Source organism: Leucoraja erinacea, chromosome 16 (genome assembly GCF_028641065.1).
Source record: "Leucoraja erinacea ecotype New England chromosome 16, Leri_hhj_1, whole genome shotgun sequence".
In the NCBI taxonomy this organism is placed as follows: Eukaryota; Metazoa; Chordata; class Chondrichthyes; order Rajiformes; family Rajidae; genus Leucoraja; species Leucoraja erinaceus.
The window spans coordinates 26,720,699-26,742,061 of NC_073392.1; the positions used below are offsets into that span (position 1 = coordinate 26,720,699).

A 21,363-nucleotide genomic window follows, 5' to 3' on the forward strand; every position below is an offset into this window, starting at 1 on the left:
GGCTGATCTATCTTTCCCTCTCAACCCCATTCTCCTGCCTTCTCCCCACAACCCCAACACCCGTACTAATCAAGAATCTATCAAACTCTGCCATAAACATATCCATAATTAATATTATAAATGATATAAATATTAAACTTCTGATAAATAAAGTTTGGAGGCACAACACAAACATTAAAACCTAAACACATCTTGAAGCAGGGGGAGTTAGCACAAGTACGGTGAGCATGGTCTGAAGAAGGGACCCGAAACGTCACCTATTCCTTTCCTTCAGAGATACTGCCTCTCCTGCTCAGTTACTCCAGCAATTATGTTTATCTTCAGTGTAAACCAGCATCTGCAGTTCCTTCCTATATGTGAGGCACAGTTTAGTTTAATTTAGAGATGCTGCATGGAAACAGACCTTTCGGCCAATTGAGTAAACGCCGACCAGTGATCGCGCGTTCACACTAGTTTTATGTTATCCCACTTTAACATCCATTCCTCACACACTAGTGGGCAAATTTACAAAAGCCTATTAACCCACCGACCCGCACGTCTTTGGGATGTGGGAGGAAACCTGGAGCACCCGAAGGAAACCCTCAGGGTCATAGAGAGAATGTGCAAACTCCACACAGACTGACAGCACCTGTGGTCAGGATCGAACCAGTGTCTCTGGCGCCGTGAGACAGTGGCTCCACCCGCTGCGCTACAGTGTGGGTCCCTGAAGTCACAGTGATCAGTGTGTGACTTGGGACTCTTGGGCCGAAGTCAGGCAAATCTCTGTGACCGTTGTAGGGATTTTAAATTCACCCTATGGGCATGTGATTCTTTTAGTTTACAGTGACAGTACGGAAACAGGCCCTTCAGCCCACTGAGTCCGTGTCGACCGGCCATCACCCCATACACTACACACTAGACACATTTAAACTTTTTTAACCAAAGCCAATTAACCTACAAACCCGCACGTCTTTGGAGTGTGGTGGGGAAACCGGAGCACCCGGTGAAAACCCACGCGGTCACCGGGCGAACATGCAAACTCCGAACAGACAGCACCTGTAGTCAGGATTGAATCCTTCTTGAACAGCCATCTGACTCTGAGTCAGCAACTATACCGCTATGTCACTGTGCCGCCCAACTGCAGATGCCTGATTCACTTCTCAGCTTTATAAATCATCCCACTAATCACATCGGTGAATTCCTAATAATTGTGTTATCCCCGAGCTCTGAGAATTAAGTTCAATATTCCTGGAGTAACCTCGTAAATAAATTGACTAATTTTAACAGCTTCTGAGTAAATTTTGTTTCAATTTACTATTGAGCGCCGTTCGCCACTATCCTCAACGTAGTATTTTGCAGATATTTTCTGCTCTTTAGCTTGACGTATTGACATTATGACTAGGATTGTTTTTGTGCTTAAACCTATTTTCAATCGTATTGATCAACGAGCAACGTTAGCGCTGTTAAATGCGTCAAGGAATCATTTTATAAAGAAATTTCGGAGTTGGAAATTGGTTTGCAGGCCGCGTTTGGTTGCAAAACAATAGTATAATTAGGGTGGGAAAGTGTGGGGGGAAGAGTATGGTAGATGTGACAGATGGAGGGGGATGTGGGGGGGTTAGAGGGAGAGGGGATGGTGGGTGAGGAGGGAGTTGGAGGGAGGACGGATGGAGAGACATGTGGGTGGAGGGGGTGGGTAGAGGGATGGCAGGCAGGGGGGTGGGGAGGGGCTGGGGCTGGTCGAGGGGGAGGTGCTGATTATGGTGGCGGCTGGGCTAACGTTGGCTGGTGTATCGCCCCCTGCAGGTCAGCCAAGTGCCGGTGGGAGAGCTGCGACCAGTACCGGAGCTGCGAGAGTTGCCTGGGCTCCCAGGACCCCCACTGTGGCTGGGTGTGTGCTGCATAACATGTGAGTACTGTGCTCCGTGTGTGCCCCCCCCCCCCACACACACACTCCCCTCCCTCCAGCCCTCCCACCTCCCTTTTTCCAACACCCCCCAATCCTTCCCACCTCCCCATCCTCCTCCTTCCTCCATCCCTGTCTCCACCCTGCCCCCTCCATCCCTCTCTACCCCTCCATCTTACCCTTCCTCCTCCCCTGCCCCCCCCCCCCTTCCACCCCCATTCCCTCCCACCACCACCCTCTCTCCAATCCACACACCTCTCGCACTATCCCCCCTCCCCCCTGTTTATCCCCTTCTCTCCCCACCCTGTGACCACGTTGGTTTCCTCCGGGTGCTCTGGTTTCCACGCCACATCCCCAAGCCATGGGTGTATGCTGTTTAATTGTCCCTCTGTAAATAGCCCCTAGTGTGTAGGGAGTGGACGAGAAACCGGGATAACATGGAACTAGTGTGAATGGGTGATTGATGGTCGGCGTGGACTTGATGGGCCGAAGGGCCTGTTTCAACGCTGCATCTCCAAACTAAACCAAAAATCCATAAGCAGTAAATGGAGGACAGATGCAGGTTTCATCGAGCTTAGTCCTTTACAGCAGTCTGGTTGATCGGCAACGTGGAAGGCAGCCGACCATCTCTGCCGTGCCTGCCGTTGGAATTGTCAGTCTCTGCGAATTTCCTCCTATCGTCTGATCCACATTTGTGATAAAGTTGAAGAAAGCCTTCCCGTTAATGTTCCCCTTTACAATCGGCTTGCGAGTTCATGTCGTGTGCTCTGTTTGACCACCCCAGTTTTAACGGCAGCGCGATCTCCATCGCAAACTGTGATTATTGAAATTGAGACATTAATTATTTAGTTGCGACTGTTTCTCTGTTTAAACAAGGTGACATTGCTTTTTTTCCCATCGCTCTACAGAGCTTGACATGCCTTAATATCATGTGCCTTGGTTTTAAAGAGGATTATTTCTGCTTAGACAGGAAATGTCTATGAATTATTCACGGCAGAATGAATAGACACACTAACGTGATTTACAGCGCTCGTCAAAGCCATTGAATCTTCAGGGGCAGGAGATCGCTAAGAGTTAACACTAAGAGTTGGTGAGGGCAAGTGGGGAATACGTGAGAATGAAGCTGATGAGTCAGTCCAAAAGTCATAAGTCACGAATTCATAAGTCATAGGAGCAGATTTGGTCCATCAAATCTACTCTGCCATTCAGTCATGGCTGATCTATCTTTCCCTCTCAAGCCCATTTCCCCATAACTCCTGGCACACCTACTAATCAAGAACCTGTCAATCTGCACCTTAAAAACATCCATTGACTTGGCCTCCACGGCTGGTTGTGTCTATGAATTCCACAGATTCACTACCCTCTGACTAAATCAATTCCTCCTTATCATCTTTCTAAAGGTATGTCCTTTTATTCTGAGGTTATGGCCTCTGCTCCTAGATTCTCCCACTATCCTCTCCACATCCACACTATCCAGGCCTTTCACTAATCAGTAAGTTTCAATGAGGTTCCCTCTCATCCTTCAAAACTTCAACGAGTGCAGGCCCAGTGCAGTCAAACGCTTGCCATATGTTAACCCGATCATTCTCGTAAACTTCCTCTGAACCCTCTCCAACGCCAGCACATTCTTCCTCTGATATGGGGCCAAAAAGTTATGGTTCCTAAGATCTACTTGCATTTCTGGTCACCCCTTTACAAGAAAGGAAGTGGAAGCTTTGAAGAGAGTGCAGAAAATGTTCATCAAAATGTAGCCTGGATTAGTGGACATTTGAAACTACAGCCATACAGCACTGAAGCAGGCCCTTTGGCCCAACTTGCCTGTGCCGACCAAGATGTCCCATCTACACTAGTCCCACCTGTCCGCGTTTGGCCCATATCCCTCTATGCATGTCCCATCCAAGTACCTATCCAAATGCCTTTGAAATGTTGTCAGAATTACCAGGTTTGAGGTGGAATCAAACATTGTGCTTTCAAACATTTAAAATCTTTTTTTAAATGGATCCCTCTCCACCAATATAAAATAATTATCAACACATTTGACAAGGTATTTAGGAGAAGTGTCTATCTATTGGGCGTTCCGACAGGGAATGATAGCACTGAAAGGCGTGCGTTTGTAGAAATATGTAGGAGGATGGAATTGAGGGATAGGATGATGAAGAGAGGGCAGAGGAAAGAGACGATGAGGCTTGTTCAGAGCATGGACACCAGATTACTGAATGGCCTGTTGGTGCATTACTTGAACTACTCCTGTGAAACAACTCTGACCTGGGGCGACACAGTGGTGCAACAAGTAGAGTTGCGACCTCCCAGCGCCGGAGACCCGAGTTCGATCCTGACCTCGGGAGCTGTCTGTGAGTGGAGTTTGTACGTTCTCACTGTGACTGCATGGTTTCCTCCAGGTCCTCTAGTTTCCTCCCACAGCACTAAGAAGTGTGGGTTTGTAGGTTAATTGTCCTTTGTAAAGTGTCCCCTCGTGGATGAGAAAGTGCAATAATATAGAACTAGTGTGAAAGGGTGATGGATGGTCGGCATGGACTTGGTGTGCCGTGGGGCCTGTTTCCATGTTGTATCTCGAAAACTAAAACTGGCATCCTTATGTTTGCACTTCTATTTATTTTCCAGCCTCTGGATAGCAAAAAAAATAATCTATTTTTGGTTTAGATTAGTTTAGAGATACAGCGTGGAAACAGGCTTTTCGGCCCACCGTGTGCGCGCTGACCAGCGATCACCCCGTACACGAGCACTATCCTACACACTAGAGACGATTTACAATTTTACAAAGCCAATTAAGCTGCAAACCTGTAGCTCTTTGGAGTGTGGGAGAAACCGGAGCATCCGGAGAAAACACACACGGTCACAGGGAGAACAGACAAACTCTGTACAGACAGCGCCCGTAGTTGGGATCGAACCTGGATCTCCCACGATGTAAAGCTGCAACTTTACCGCTTTGCCACGTGCCGCCCTGAAACTGACATCTTTTTGTTTGTGTGTCTATTTCATTTTCCAACCTCTGGATTGAGAAAAAAATAATTTCCCATCCACGTGAAACAAAAAAATGGCTTCTTAAGGCCTGCTCTGCATTTGCAGCCTTCAATCTCCTTCCTAGTAACAAGAGAAGCGTCTGAACTTTGACCTTAGCAACAGAGTGACATTGAGTTTATTGCTTGGCCTTTGCATTCTCCCGTCTCTTCATGTGTGGTCTGAGGAAATGTTTCTATTTATTGATTCACAAGTTTAAATGATTTATTGCCAAGAGCCCAGGGCAGGATTGTTTGGGTTGATGTGCCAACAATCTGACAAGATTCACAATCTGAAAGATGATGGATTGGAATGAGGGGCTGGGACATCTTTAGACGGCCCTCTTGGATGGTCTTCATACACGAACGTCCTCAAAGAAGATTACAAGCCGGTCATTGGACTTTCAAAGCGGCGATGGATAGGTTCTTGATGAGTTTTTGTTTGTTTTGTTTATTGTGGCATATACCGAGGTATATACCGACGTTGATAGATTCTTGGTTAGTACGGGTGTCAGGGGTTATGGGGAGAAGGCAGGTGAATGGGGTTGCGAGCAAAAGATAGTTCAGCCATGATTGAAAGACGGAGTCGACTTGATGGGCCGATTGGCTTATTCTGCTCTTGCAATTTATGAACTTACGTGTCAACGAAAAGAACTATACATCATTACAGTCGAGCCATCTACAATGTACAGGATTAAGGGAATAATGTTTAGTGCAAGGTAAAGTCTGATTAAAGAGCGTCCCAATGAAGTAGATAATAGGTCAGGACCACTCTCACGAGGGGAATAGATAGGGTGAATGTACAGTCGTTTAGGATAGGGAATCAAGAACCAGAGGATTTAGGCTCGTTTTGTTATCCTCCCACAATCTCAGAACCTCCTCCCCAGATTGTACACCTAATCTACACACTCGGGGCAATTTACAGAGACCAATTAGCCTTCAGATCCACACGTCTTTTGGACGTGAAGGAAGTGCCCAACCTTGTGATGTACTGATCTATGTTTTTTGTTAAGAGTCACTTCTGTTAAGAGTGTTTAAATGTCATAAGTATCGAAAACAGAACAATGAATGCAGTGGTGCTGCGGTAGAGTTGCTGCCTTACAGCCCCAGCGAACCAGGTCCGATCCTGACTGTGCGGAGTTTGCACGTTCTCCCTGTGACCTTGTGAATTTCCTCCGGGTGCTCCGGTTTCCTCCCACATCCAAAAGACGTGCAGGTTTGTAGGCTAATTGGCCTCTGTAAATTGCCCCTAGTGTGTAGGGAGTGGATGAGAAAGTGCGATAACATAGAACCTGTGTGAACCGGCGATCGATTGCCGGCCTGGGCCAAAGGGCCTGTTTCCATGCTGTATCTCTAAACCCTAAATGAAATTCTTCCTTGCAGAAATGTGGCAGGACTGTAAACACTGTGCTCAATATATAATACAAGAAACAAAAAGAGATGAATAAATCGAATATTATAAAGCCCCTCATGCAACCTAGACAGTTTGTACAGTGCCATTGAGTCATACAGTGTGGAAACAGGCCCTTCGGCCCACCTTGCCCATGCCGACCAACATGTCCCATCTTCACTAGTCCCACCTGCTCGCATTTGGCCCATGTTCCTCTAAACCGATTCTATCCATGTTATTGTCCAAGTTCATAGTTTGTTGTGCATTGGTTGTAGGCGTCAGCTTGTGACCTTTGACTTTGGTGCTCCTTCAGATATTAGTGCAGAAAAAGCCCGATGTCCAAGGTCCCTAGTGTAAACCAAGGTAGTTTGTAGTGCGTTGGTTGTCGGGGCCGGCTGGTGACCTTTGATTCTTGTGTCTCCACAGATGCTCCCGCAAGGACAAATGCAACCGTGCAAATGAATATCAGCGCTTTGCGTCTAACGTGCGGCAGTGCGTGCACCTCAGTGTGCAACCTCAAAATATCTCCGTCACCACCTCCGAGGTCCTGGTGAGTCTCACTGGCTTGTCTCAATATCTGTGTGTTGATGCGCCTTGATCTCAATATCAACAGTCAATAGTGCTGAGACACAAAAAGCTGGAGTAACTCAGCGGGACAGGCAGCATCTCTGGAGAGAAAGAATGGGTGACGTTGCAGGTCGCGACCCTTACTCAGACTCCTTCTTCAGTCAATAGTATTTTAATCAGTCAATGATTTTATAATCGCATACCTTAATTGTTAACACAGTGAAATTATTTTCCTTACAAACAGTCCAGTGGAGTTTGGCTTTAGTTTAGTTTAGAGATACAGCACTGAAATAGGCCCTTCGGCCCACCGAGACCGTGCCAACCAGCTACACACACTAGGGACAATTTCCAATTATAGCAAGCCAATTAACCTACAAACCGTTGGAGCCTTTGGAGTACGATAGGAAACTGAAGATCTCGGAGAAAACCCACACAGGTCACGGGGAGAACGTACAGACTCCGTACAGACAGCACCTGTAGACAGGACCGAACCCGGGTCTCTGGCGCTGTAAGGCAGCAACTCTACCACTGTGCTGCCCCATGTCCTTTCCCTAATGCATGGATGAATGAGTATATCTGAGGGTGTATGTATGTATGTATACATGTTTGAGTGTGTGAGTTAATGTTTCCACTGAAGCCAGAGGATTCTGGCTGAGGTCCAAAGTTAGTGTGGAATATTTATATGAATTACCAGAGCACTGACAGGAATCCACCGCAAATATAGAACATCATTGGCTGGGCCTGGGTCTTGGAACCAGATTGGCTATGAGACACTTGTGTTGTTCCTTTGGTTTTGAAGTGGTGGGTGAGGGAGGAGAGGGGAAGTTGACGGCATTAACCTTTGACATAATTCACACCATCCCGCTAAAGTGAGCCGATACACAAACCTTTCCCGCCTCCCTCTCGTACTGGTCTAGTCCTTTTGTGTGTGTGTGTGTGTGTGTGTGTGTCACAGTGTGTGTGTCACAGTGTGTGTCACTGTGTGTGTGTGTGTGTGTGTGTCACAGTGTGGGTGTGTGTGTGTGGGTGTGTGTGTCACAGTGTGGGTGTGTGTGTTACAGTGTGTGTGTGTGTGTGTGTCACAGTGTATGTGTGTGTGTGTGTGTGTGTCACAGTGTGGGTGTGTGTGTGTGTGTGTGTGTCACAGTGTGTGTGTGTGTGGGTGTGTGTGTGTGGCCTTTGTCCAACCATCTGGCAGTCAATAAACCCCCTCGCCTGCCAGGCTTTGTCCTGCCCCTCCTCGCTTCCAGTTTTCATCCCCCCGGCAGTCTGTCTGCAGAAGGGTCCCGATCCGAAACGTCATCTATCCACTTTCTCCAGAGATGCTGCCTGACCCGCTGAGTTACTCCAGCACTTTGTATTTTAATGCTGCAGATGTATAGGCCTGTTAACACAATAACTCACAAATAAGTAAATAGTCAACAATTAGTGGGGTGGCGTAGCGGGTAGAGACCCGGGTTCGATCCTGACCTCAGGTGCTGTCTGGAGTTTGCACGTTCTCCCTGGGACCACATGGGTTTTCACCAGGTGCTCCGGGTTTCCTCCCACACACCAAAGACATGATGGTTTGTAGGTTAATTGGCTTCAGTAAAATAGCAAATTGTCCCTAGAGTGTAGGATAGTGCTAGTGTACGACGGGGTGATGTACATCTCTAAAGTGTGGGAGAGAACCGGACTGAGCACCCAGAGAAAACCCACACGGTCACAGGGAGAACGTAGAAACGCCTTATATGCAGCGCCCGTAGTCGGGATGGAACCCGGGTCTCTGGCGCTGTAATGCAGCAACTGTACCGCTGTGCCACCGTGCTGCCCTGCACTTTGTACACCCTAGCGGAGGCAGCAGGTGGAGAGGACGGTGTCTAGAGTGCCCGTCTCCTGCAAGGTCACTCTTGCTCAGCGCTGGAGGAGAGGGGAAGGGGTTAATGTAGGCTGATCGGTGAGGCAGTGACTGTGACTTAGTGTCGGAGTAAGGACCTGTGCATCAGTGGGGAGATTTTCACTGTATTTTATTTTAATTTTTAAATGTTCTCTCCCCTCTTACCCCTTTTGCTTCTTTCCCGTTCCATTTTCTCCTCTCTCCCCTCCGTTTCTCCCTTCTTCTCTTCCTTTCTTTCATATCCTTTCTCTCTATCCTCTTTTGCCCGCTCTCCTCTTCAACATTTCCCAATCTCAAATTGCCCCCCCCCCACACTCCTCACTCCCTCTCTCCCCCTCGCTCATCCCTTCCTCCCTGCCACACTCTCTCCCCTCCCACCTCCCCTCTCCATTCTCTGTCCCTTCTGCCTCTTCCCCTCTCCCTCTCTCACTGTCCCTCTCTCCCTCTCCTCTCCACCTCTCCCTCTCCTCTCCACCTCTCCCTCTCCCTCCCTCCTCCCTCTCCCTCTCCTCTCCCTCCGCCTCTCCCTCTCCCCTCTGCCGTTCCCTCTCCCTCCACCTCTCCCTCTCTCCTTCCTTTCCTTCCCTCCCTCCATCACTTACACTCTATCTTCCCCCTTCTTTCTCTCCTCACTCTCTATCTCCTCCCTTTCTCTCCCCCCTCCATCTCCCATTCTCTCATTCCCCCGTCTCTCCACAGTTAATCTTACAAACCCGCAACGTTCCCGACCTCTCCACCGGTGTCAACTGTTCCTTTGAAGACTTCACGGAGACGGAGGGTCGGATTATGGACGGTCGGATCTACTGTCGCTCCCCCTCTGCCAAAGACATCGTCCCAATCACCAGAGGCCAGGGTAAGTTTTACCGTTCACCTGTGTCACCAACCTGCGAACCCAGCTCGCTCTGTGACCCCATCTCTCTCTGTGACCCCATCTCTCTCTCTCTGTGACCCCATCTCTCTGTGACCCCATCTCTCTCTCTCTGTGACCCCATCTCTCTCTCTCTGTGACCCCATCTCTCTCTCTGTGACCCCATCTCTCTCTCTGTGACCCCATCTCTCTCTGTGACCCCATCTCTCTCTGTGACCCCATCTCTCTCTCTGTGACCCCATCTCTCTGTGACCCCATCTCTCTGTGACCCCATCTCTCTCTCTCTGTGACCCCCGCTCACTCTCTCTCTGTGACCCCCGCTCTCTCTGTGACCCCCGCTCTCTCTGTGACCCCAGCTCTCTCTGTGACCCCATCTCTCTGTGTGACCGCAGCTCTCTCAGTGACCCCAACTCTCTCTGTGACCCCAACTCTCTCTGTGACCCCCATCTCTCTCTCTCTGTGACCCAGCTCTCTCTCTCTGTGACCCCAGCTCTCTCTCTCTGTGACCCCAGCTCTCTCTGTGACCCCAGCTCTCTCTGTGACCCCAGCTCTCTCTGTGACCCCATCTCTCTGACCCCAGCTCTCTGTGACCCCAACTCTCTGTGTGACCCCAGCTCTCTCTGTGACCCCAGCTCTCTCTGTGACCCCATCTCTCTCTGTGACCCCATCTCTCTGTGTGACCCCAGCTCTCTCAGTGACCCCAGCTCTCTCAGTGACCCCAGCTCTCTCAGTGACCCCAACTCTCTCTGTGACCCCAACTCTCTCTGTGACCCCAGCTCTCTCTGTGACCCCATCTCTCTGTGTGACCCCAGCTCTCTCAGTGACCCCATCTCTCTGTGTGACCCCAGCTCTCTATGCCTCCACTTGCTCCAACCCGGATGTCTTTCACGTTCCCTCCTCACCCGACAGTGACTTTAGATATACAGTGCTGAAACAGGCCCTTTGACCCACCAAGACCAGCGATACCCCTGTACACCATTCTACACACTAAGGACAATTTACATTTTTACTGAAGCCAATTAAGCTACAGACCAGCATGACTTTGGAGTGTGGGAGGAAACTCGGGTACCCGGAGAAAACCCACACGGTCACAGGGAAGAACGTGCAAACTCCATACAGACAACGCCCGTAGTCAGGATCGAAACCGGGTCTCTGGCGCTGTAAGGCTCCTCGTGTGTAACATGCGAGAGTGGGATAATGAATAACTTGACAGAATGGGTGATCATCGGTTGGCATGTACTTGGTAGGCCGAAGGGCCTATTTCCATGCTGTATCTCTAAACTAAACACGTGCAGGAAGGAATTGCAGATGCTGGGTTTATACTGAAGATAGACACAAAGTGTAACTCAGCGGGTCAGGCAGCATCTGTGGAGAAAGGAAACAGGTGATGTTTCCTGTTGGAACCCTTCTTTAGACTGAATGTAGAGGGAGTGTGGTGGTGGGGGGTGGGACTTAGGAAGGAAAAGGCCAGAACAAATCAGGGCCAGCAACAGATGGCCGAGGAAGAGTGGAGCCCACAATGGCCCATTGTGGGCTGGGGAAGTGGTGATAACGAAGGGATAAAGGAATGCGAACAGTGGAACCGTTGCAACTTTCTCATTCAGAGGAGAGTGTAATTAGATTTAGACAAGTTAATTGTCGTATACACTAGGGTACAATGAAATTCCTTGTTCACATAAAGATCACAGAGTAAATACATTGTGAAACACAATGACGAGGGCAACACTGTGGAACTGGGCATGAAGTGCTGGGTGGCACGGTGGCGCAGCAGTAGAGTTGCTGTCTCACAGCACCAGAGACTCCGGTTCAATCCTGACTACAGGTGCTGTCTGTACGGAGTTTGCACGTTCTCCCTGTGACCGCGTGGGCTTTCTCCGGGTGCACCGGTTTCCTCTCACACTCCAAAGACGTGCAGGTTTGTAGGTTAATTGGCTGTGGTAAGTTGTAAATTGTTCCTAGTGTGTAGTATCGTGCTGGTGTACGGGGGGTGATCGCTGGTCAGCACGGACTTGGTGGGCAGAAGGGCCCGTTTCCACGCTGTATCTCTAAAGTCTGGTCTAAAGCACTCTGCTGTCAGTGAGTGGGCCAAGTATGACAAATGGAAACGTCTGACCCTTCTGAGTTGATAAATAAAAATAAACTTCCAGCTGACTATAGACTGTGGACCTCTCTCTTGGATATTACTACAGAGGTTGGACGGAGATGAGAGGTGGTGGCGGCCTCCGTGAGATGTTTACGGAGGAGGTTTCTTGGGCTGTCAAAAGCTGGGTGTTGGTTTGAAAGTCCTGACTCACAGTCAGTGTCATGCCCAGAGGAAAATATCCCTGGACTCGTTTTGCTTTTTTTTTGTTGCTGGAAGAACTTAAATTTATATTATAGTTGTGGCTGATCACAAGCTATAACTTTTTTGAGGTGCCTGGGGAGTTGCATAAGTACATGTTATGGTCTGAGTATCGCTGGGGGTGAAATATTTGCACAGAAATAAATTGAAGGAAAAAAATTAATTATTGCGAGTACTGCCGCAGATGTCTTCCAGATGTTTCCGTGGACTTGTGCATTGGGACCAGGGTCAGAGAGAGCCAAAGGCAGCAAATTATTCTTGCAGATGTAATCGATGAAAGATTTGGGGGGCTAGGAAGGGGTATAGTGTCGAGGACCCTGTTTTTGAGAGCGTTGGCTTATTTTTTAAACAAACTCTTTGATTTATCATGGTTTTGGTCACCGTGTACTAGGATAGATGTTGTCAAGCTGGAATGGGTGCGGAGAAGATTTACCAGGCTGTTGCCTGGACTTGAGGGCCTGAGCTGTAGGGAGAGGTTGAGCAAGGCTAGGACTTTATTGCTTAGAGCGCTGGAGGCTGAGGGGTGATCTTACAGCAGTGTACAAAATCAAGAGAGGAATAGATCGGGTAAACGCCCGAGTTTTATGCCCAGAGCAAGGGAATCGAGAACCAGAGGACAAAGGGGGGAAAGATTTAATAGGAATAATAATAATAATAAGTAATTAATAATAATTTGAGAGTTAACTTTTTCACACAAAGGGTGGTGGGTGTATGGAACGGACTGCCGGAGGAGGTAGTTTGAAGCAACATTTAAGGAACAAGTCCATGGATAGGACGGGTTTGGAGGGATATGGGCCAAACGCAGGCAGGTGGAACGTATAGATAAGACTGGTTGGCTGGTGTGGGCAAGTTGGGCCGATGGGCCTGTTTCCACACTGTATGACTCTATGAATGTGCAGTGAGGGGGCCCAGGATTGTAAGCACCGAGATAGAAAGACAGGGAGGGAGAGAGAGAGAGAGAGAGTGAGAGAGAAATCAGGTCACTGAGATCTCAGTTCAGGATATTGTCGGCTGATGCAATCCGTTGAGGGGGTTGTCGTGTTAGGCAGAAGCGATGGAGTCAGAGTTTGAGCCAGGCTCTCCGGGGAGTGAATTAGGAAAGATTTCTACTCAAAGTGGTTGAGGGAAATGTGGAATTATTTTCAAATGATGACAAGTCCATTATTAATTCAAATCTGATGGACTTTTTTAACCATAAAATTGCGGCTAAAGGGGCGGAACTGGTGCAGTGGTAGAGTTGTTGCCTTACAGAGCCAGAGAACCGAGTTCGATCCTGACCACGGGTGCTGTCTGTACGAAGTTTGCACGTTCTCCCTGTGACTGCGTGGGTTTTCTCTGGGTGCTCTGGCTTCCTCACACAGTCCAAAGGCATGCGGGTTTGTAGGTTAATTGGCTTCTGTAAATTGCCCCCATTTGTAGGGAATAGATGCAAAAGCACGATAACATAGAACTAGCATGGACGGGTGATTGATTGTCGGTGTGGGCCCAAGGGCCGGTTTCCACGCTGTTTCTCTAAACTAAACTAAACTTAAAATATCTGAATCGACCAAATTGTCTTGAGAACTTGACTCCATCAGAGATATTTGACATTTAGAGCAGTTGTAATTATTGATAATTAGTAGTTATTAATTGAAAGATACTAGAAACTAGTCTGGACAGGTGATCGAACGGATGATTGATTGCCATGGAAACAGGTCGTTTGGCCCGATGAGTCCACACCGACCATCGATCAGCCGTTCAGAGTGGTCTCACATTTGCATTCACTCCTTCCACTAGAGGGGCCATTTTGAGCAGGGTCAATTAGCCTATAAACCCGCACGTCTTTGGGAAGTGGGAGGATACCCGAGTACCCGGAAGAAACCCATGCGGTCACAGGGAGAACGTACAAACTCGGTTTTATCAGGAGTATGATTGTATTTATTTGCTGGTGGTGTTAGGAAAGGTCTTGACTCGGACAGTTTTTAAGAATATTGCGTGACCTCAAATTTCTGGCACTGTATATTGTGCGGGGAACAGCAGAAGGAAAAACGAATGGGCTGGGGAAGGCATGTGACTTGCACCATGAATGGTGGCATTAGAATGAGTGACCACAGTGAAATGGGTATTGGAGAGATGAGCTTCAATGGGAATGTTGCGGGATTGGAGGGATGAGGTCCACTGGGAATGTTGGGCTGAAGGAATGAATTCCAGTGGGAATGTTAAGGGGTTGGAGGGTTGTTTCAATGGGAATATTGAGGAATTGGAGGGATGGGTCTCAATGGGCATCTTGAGTGATTGCAGGGACGAGTTTCAATGGGAATGCCGAGGAACTGGGGGGATGTTTTAATGGGAATCTCAAAGATTCGGAGAGATGTGTTTAAATGGAAATGGTGAGGAATCGGAGAGATAGGTTTCAGTGGGAATGTTGAATTGGGTGGGATGTTTCAATGGGAATGTCGGGGATTGGAGGGATGGGTTCCATTCTGAATATTGGGCTGGTGAATGGGTTTCAATGGGAATATTGGGCTGGAGGGGTCAGCTCCAATGGGAGTTTGGAGGGATGGGGTTTCCGTGAGGTTGGAAGGTGAGAAGGTTCCTTGGGAAAGTTGGGCACTCCCTCGGTTGTATTGTTGAGCTTGATCCTGACGTTAATAATGTAACCATCGCTGGGAATCCATGTTTAATGATCCGTTTGACACTTGCTTTGTGCAGGAGATAAGCGAGTGGTGAAGCTGTACCTCAAGTCCAAGGAGACCGGCAAGAAGTTTGTCAGCACGGACTTTGTGTTCTACAACTGCAGTGTCCATCAGTCGTGAGTATTTCCATGACTCTCTGTCAGCGCCTTCTCCCCCGTGATCTAGTCTACCCCGTGATCTAGTCTACCCCGTGATCTAGTCTACCCCGTGATCTAGTCTACCCCGTGATCTAGTCTACCCCGTGATCTAGTCTACCCCGTGATCTAGTCTACCCTGTGATCTATCTAGTCTACCCCCGTGATCTAGTCTACCCCGTGATCTAGTCTACCCCCATGATCTAGTCTACCCCGTGATCTAGTCTACCCCGTGATCTAGTCTAGTCTACCCCGTGATCTAGTCTGATCTAGTCTACCCCTAGTTACTAATGATCTAGTCTACCCCCGTGATCTAGTCTACCCCGTGATCTAGTCTACCCCATGATCTAGTTTACTAATGATCTAGTCTACCCCGTGATCTAGTCTACCCTGCGATCTAGTCTACCCCGTGATCTAGTCTACCCCGTGATCTAGTCTACTCCCATGATCTAGTCTACCACAGTGATCTAGTCCATCCCCGTGATCTAGACCATCCCCGTGATCTAGTCTACCCCGTGATCTCTCCGTCCCCGCTGCGGCCTAACATCGTGGCGTTGGCGGCCTTTCCTGGAGGCCGATGGCCGAGGGAGCCTGTGGGACTTTAACATTGCGGAGCTTGCGATCCCTTTGCCGGGGATTGAAGCTCCAACCGCGGGGCCTGTGGACTTTAACATCGTGAAGCCCGCGATCTCTGGTAAGGAGAGGCCGACTCGGGAGCTCCATGCCGTGGAGAGAGTTTCAACGACCCCAACGGGGGCTTCGATCTGCAGCTGTGGGAGTTTTGATCGCTCCGACTGTGGATAGTTTGACTGCCCCGACCACGGGTGAATAAAGAGGAAGAAGATTGAACTGTATTGCCTTCCATCACAGTGAGGAATGTGGAACTAACTGTGGTGGATGTTTATGTAAACGTTTATTTTGTTGCTTTTCACTTGGAATGGCTGTATGCTAACTCAAATTTCACTGTTACCTTAACTAGTACATGTGAACATAAACTGACCATGAAACCTTGAACCTTGAAACAGGCCCTTTGGCCCAACTTGCCCATGCCGACCAACGTGTCCTATCTACACTCATCCCACCTTCCTGCGTTTGGCCCATATCCCACTAAACCTATCCTGCCCATGTACCTGTCTAAATGTTTCCTAAACGTTGCGATAATAACTGCTTCAACTACCTCCTCATCCAGCTCGTTCCATACACCCACCATCCTTTGTATAAAAACGTTGCTCCTCAGGTTCCCATTAATTCTTTCCCCCCCCCCCTCACCTTAAACCTATGTCCTCTGGTTCTCAATTCCCCTACTCTGGGCAAAAGACTCTTAGTTTACCTGATCTATTCCTCTGGTGACATTGTACATCTCAATAAGATCATTCCCCCAGTCTCCTGCTCTCCAAGGAATAAAGCCCCAACATGCATAGCCTCGCCTAATATCTCAGGCCCTCGAGTCCTGGCAACATCCTTGTATATCTTCTCAGCTCGACAACATTTAATAATAATAATATCTTTTATTGCCATTGCACAAGTGCAACGAGATTTGGGTATGCAGCTTCCATCCGACATCATAACTTAAGTAACTACTAAAATTTAGGTTTAGATACCCCGAGAACATGGTTTGTACAAAGAACATTACAACAGTAAAATAGTCAAAACAGACTAAAGTGCAGATGTGTCTGTGCGACGTGACCATCCGAGGGAGACAGTCCATGGGGGTGGGGGGCACTCAGCAGGGCCGGTTCAGAGCCGCTATAGCTCTGGGAAAGAAGCTGTTCCTGAGTCTGGAGGTGCGGGCGTAGAAGGCCTTGTAACGTCTGCCGGAAGGAAGTAGTTCAAACAGTCCATTACAAGGGTGTGAGGAGTCTTTGTGAATGCTGACAGCCTTCCTGAGGCACCGTGTGCGGTAGATGCCCTCCAAGGCTGGTAGCGGTGTCCCAATGATCTTCTGCGCTCTGTGGACGACGCGCTGAAGAGCTCTCCTCTCCGCCTCCGTGCAGCTGAGATACCACACAGAGATGCCATTCGATAGTATGCTCTCTGTCGTGCAGCGATAGAAGGTTGTCAGCAGCTGTTGGGGAAGACCAGTCCTTTTCAATGTTCTCAGAAAGAACAGTCGTTGCTGTGCCTTTTTGACCAGCGCAGCGGTGTTGGTGGACCATGTGAGGTCCTCTGAGATGTGAGTGCCCAAAATAAAAAGCTGGACATTCTCTCCACACTGTCCCCGTAGATGGAGATTGAGATTTCCTCTTACATGCCTGCACTGATCTGTGTTCTAAGTCGGAGGGTGAGTTGAAAGGAGGGAGGTATTGTGTGGGTATGGCATTATCACAACAAAGAGAAAAAACGAGAATTTGACAGATTTTATTTTTTGCATTTATGAAAAACACACAAGTTTATTCCTTGCTGACATTCGAGGTTCCATGTTAATTAACATGCTCTATTAAGAATGATATAAATTTGCATATTAATAAATCTCCAATTACCATCTTTTTAATCATAGTAATAAACAAGTCAGCATTTTACTTTAAAGCAAATAAGCAAGTAGATGCTTTTGCTGGTTATAATGCATTTTGCTACATTTGGGGCAAGTATAATTAAAGGAGAGAAATTATTTTCAATGCTGTTTTTGCTCCTAGTTATAATTTTGCGATACAGTCTGGTGCCTTTTCTTAAATGAAAGTTCACCGTGTAATCAGAGGCCTAAGAGATTAAAAGCACAAACTAATTGCTTCAAAGATGTTCAAGTTTCTTTTGAAATGTGCATTTTCATTCTTTTAGCCTGAAGTTATGAATAATTAAAACTCCCCCGGATTACTTTTCCGGAGTGGATTCTTTTCAGCAAGCTGCCTTTTTTTTCCAGCTACTCTGCCAGGCTCGTCGCAATGCTTGCAGTGATTCCTCCCCTCCACCATCCTTCCTCTACTGTCCCTTGTGTCTTTAGAGTTTGGCTCTTGTGTCTTGCGGAGATCCCATCTCCCGAGGCTACTCGGGATTGGGGGTTGGCCTGCTTCTACTTCAGTTGGGAGTTGACCAAAGTGGGCAGGAGATGGTTGATGGGGCGGGCAGCATTGTCAGTGGTCCACCTGCCTTTCTTGACCCTTGTTGCATGTCATCTCGCTTTCAGTTCCGTTGCTTAATCTCCGCATAGTTCCCAAAGCAGTAGCGCGGCACAGAGGCGGGGCTGGTAGAAACGCTGCCTCATGGCGACAGAGACCCGGGTTAGATCTCCATCACGGGCGCTGTGTGTGTGTGTGTGTGTGGAGGTTGCACGTTCTCACTGTGATCGTGTGGGTTTCCTGGTTCTATCCTACACACTGGAGACAATTTACAGAAGCAAATTAACCTACAAACCTGCATCTCTTTGGAGGGTGGGAGGAAACTAGAGCAACCGCAGAAAACCCATACGTTCACAGGGAGAAAGTATAAACTCCGTATATATATATATATATACATATATACATGTGTGTGTGTGTATACATGTGTGTGTGTGTCCTTGTATACGTGTGTGTATACATGCGTGTGTGTATGTGTGTCCTTGTACACGTGTGTGTGTGTATATATGTGTGTGTGTGTATATGTGTGTCCTTGTATAAGTGTGTGTGTGAATACATGTGTGTATGTATGTGTGTCCTTGTATACATGTGTATGTGTATATATGTGTGTGTCCTTGTATACGTGTAGGTGTGTATACATGCGTGTGTGTATGTGGGTCTTTGTATACGTGTGTGTGTGCGTGTATATAGATGCGTGTATTATGTGTGTGCTTGTATACATGTGTGTATAAATATATGCATGTATGTGTGTGTGTATATATTATATATATATATATATATATATATATGTATGTATATATATGTATGTATATACACACACACTGTATATGCACAGACACACACTTACCTTTGATGTGTTGCCAGTTGAAAACCAAAATCTTCTACAGGCTCCAGAATCCTTCCTGGCTTCTGTAGACATCTGGGCCAATTGAATTGTGGAACTAGGGTGGGATTGGGAAAAAGAGGAAGGGAAGGGGGTCTTGTTTTGCTTTGTTGGCCGCAGTCCACTGCTCCATCCAGACAACGTCAGAAGGATTGATGTTTTGGCAGAGTGTCCCGCTCCAGTTAGAGTCCAATTAGCTAATAGGGCTTTTAGGTCTTTGCCAAGTACGTGATGTCAGTTTGAGTTTGGCTGGGGAGCTGGTTCCTGAGCAAGGGTTGCCAACGTTGCAGTAGAATTGGCAGCAAATGGCCCCTCACTTACCCAACTGGGGGTTTGGCAATGGTTTGCCCAGCTGACAAACCTCAGCCCGTAGACATAACAGTTGGCCGTTTAGTCCCTCGAGCCAACCCTGCCAGTTTTCGTTGTAGAGTTTTGCTCCTAAAATTATTTGTGCGTACACAAAAGTGGGTGGTATTGTAGATCGTGAAGATAGTTGTCAAGAATTGCAGCAGGATCTTGGATCGGTTGGCCAGGTGGGCTGAGGAATGGCTGATGGAATTTAATACAGAGAAATGTGAGGTGTTGCATTTTGGGAGCACTAACATGGGCAGAATCTACACGGTGAACGTTAGGGCAAAGGGATCTAGGAGTACAGGTACATAGTTCGTTGAGAGTAGCATAGGGTGGTCAAAAAGCACATCGGCTTTCATCAGTCAGAGCATTGAGAATAGAAGTTGGGAGATCATGTTGCAGTTATCTAAGATGTTGTTGAGGCTGCATTTAGAGTATTGTGTTCAGTTCCTGGCACAATGTTACAGGAAAGTTGTGGTCAAGCTGGAAAGGGTGCAGAGAGGATTTACGAGGATGTTGCTAGGATCTGAGGACCTGAACTATAGGGCGAGGTTGGGCTGGATGGCACTCTATTGGTCGGTGGGGGCGCTTCAAGTCGGCGCCCTGTCAGCAGCGTGTCCATTTTTTTCAACTCTTTTTGTTTTTTTAGTATGTTTCTTGTGTTTCTTTGTGTGTTTTGTGTTGGGGGTGGTGAGGGGGGGATAAGGGGGAAACCGCTTCGGTCACCTCCTCCATGGAGAGGCAACTTTTTCCAGCAAGGATCGGCGCGGCCTTTCCCGGAGACGCGGCAGCGGCGGGCGCAGCGTGGACTCTCGGCGTGGAGCGGGCGAGTCCTCGCTGGGGCTCGCCGGAGGGGAGTGCTCCATTTCGCTGGCCCACGGGCAGCCTGAAGCCTGAAGCCGCGGTCTGCACAGCTCAAGCTGGCATGGCGTCTACAGCCCGGGATCCCTTGTGGGGGACCCGGGAGAAGAAGGAGCTTCCACCGCCGGCCCGCGGCCAACTTCTACCGCGGGCCCGGCGTGAACTTACCATCACCCCTAGAGGGGAGCTTCAACCGCCGGTCCTGCGGTCTGCGGTGCTTCTGGCTGCGGCGGGGACTTTAAATCTTCGACCTGCGGCCTCGGGCCTACACCATCCTGAAGCCGCGGTCTCCGGTGGGGAAGAGCCGACTATGGACTGGCTCTGGACTCTGGTCCCGACCACGGGGGGAAATGGAGGAGGACTGGCCAAATGTTGTGCCTTCCACCACAGTGATGAATGCTGTGGTGGATGTTTGTGTTAAATTTTTATTGTGTATTGTGTGTTCTTTCTCATTGTATCGCTGCTGACATATTCATTTCACTTGCACTTTATGTGCAATGTGACGAATAAACCCGTATTGTATTGTATTCCTTGGAGCGCAGGAGGCTGAATGGTGATTTTATAGAGGTGTATAAAATCACGAGGAGAATAGATCGATGAACATATAGTCTTTTGCCCGGAGTTCGGGAGTTGAGAACCAGATGACATAAGTTTAAGGAGAGGGGGAAAGATTTAATGGGAACCTGAGGGGTAACTTTCTCATACAAAGGGTGGTGGGTGTATGGAACGAGCTGCCACGGGAGGTAGTTGAGTCAGATACTTTCGCAACATTTTAGAAACGTTTAGACAGGTACATGGATAGGATAGATTTAGAAGGAAGACAAAAGGAAGACAAAAGTGCTGGAGGAACTCAGCAGGTGCAGCAGCATCTATGGAGCGAAGGAAATAGAAACGTTGCCTGTTTCCTTCGCTCCATAGATGCTGCTGTATCTGCTGAGTTCCTCCAGCACTTTTGTCTACCTTCGATTTTCCAGCATCTACAGTTCTTTCTTAAATAGATTTAGAAGGATATGGTCAAACGCAGGCAGGTGGGACTAGTGTAGATGAACATGTTGGCCTGTATGGGCAAGTTGTTTTGAAGGTCCTGTTTCCACGCTGTATAACTCTATGATCATTATGTGCCAAAATGCGCCTACTCCTGTGCTGTACTATGTATGGGGATGCATCACAGCAAGGTTTGGGAACAGCTCCATCCTCCAGAGTTGTGGACGCAGCCCAGACCAACACCCAACCAACCTCCCTTTCATTGACTCCATCTACACTTCACGCTGCCTCGGCAAGGCCGCCAGCATAATCAAGGACCACTCTTGCCTCGGTCACTCCCTCTCCACCTTCTCTCCCATCAGGCAAGAGGTACAGAAGTAGGAAAACTCACACCTCCAGGTTCAGGGACCGTTTTGACCCAGCTGTAATCAGGCAACTGAACCATCCCAACACCAACTAGAGAGCAGGCGTGACCTCCCAT

The 21,363-nt window shown here is 48.3% G+C and overlaps 1 protein-coding gene across 1 annotated transcript in view; it reads left to right on the top strand.

Moving 5' to 3' along the window:
- Nucleotides 1-21,363, top strand: part of LOC129704688 (plexin-A1-like) — a 225,537-nt gene that overhangs the window by 119,474 nt on the left and 84,700 nt on the right. The window contains 5 exon segments of the mRNA XM_055647980.1: nucleotides 1,791-1,870; nucleotides 1,872-1,888; nucleotides 6,719-6,842; nucleotides 9,435-9,588; nucleotides 14,636-14,735. Of these exon segments, the coding sequence (XP_055503955.1) occupies nucleotides 1,791-1,870; nucleotides 1,872-1,888; nucleotides 6,719-6,842; nucleotides 9,435-9,588; nucleotides 14,636-14,735 (475 nt within the window).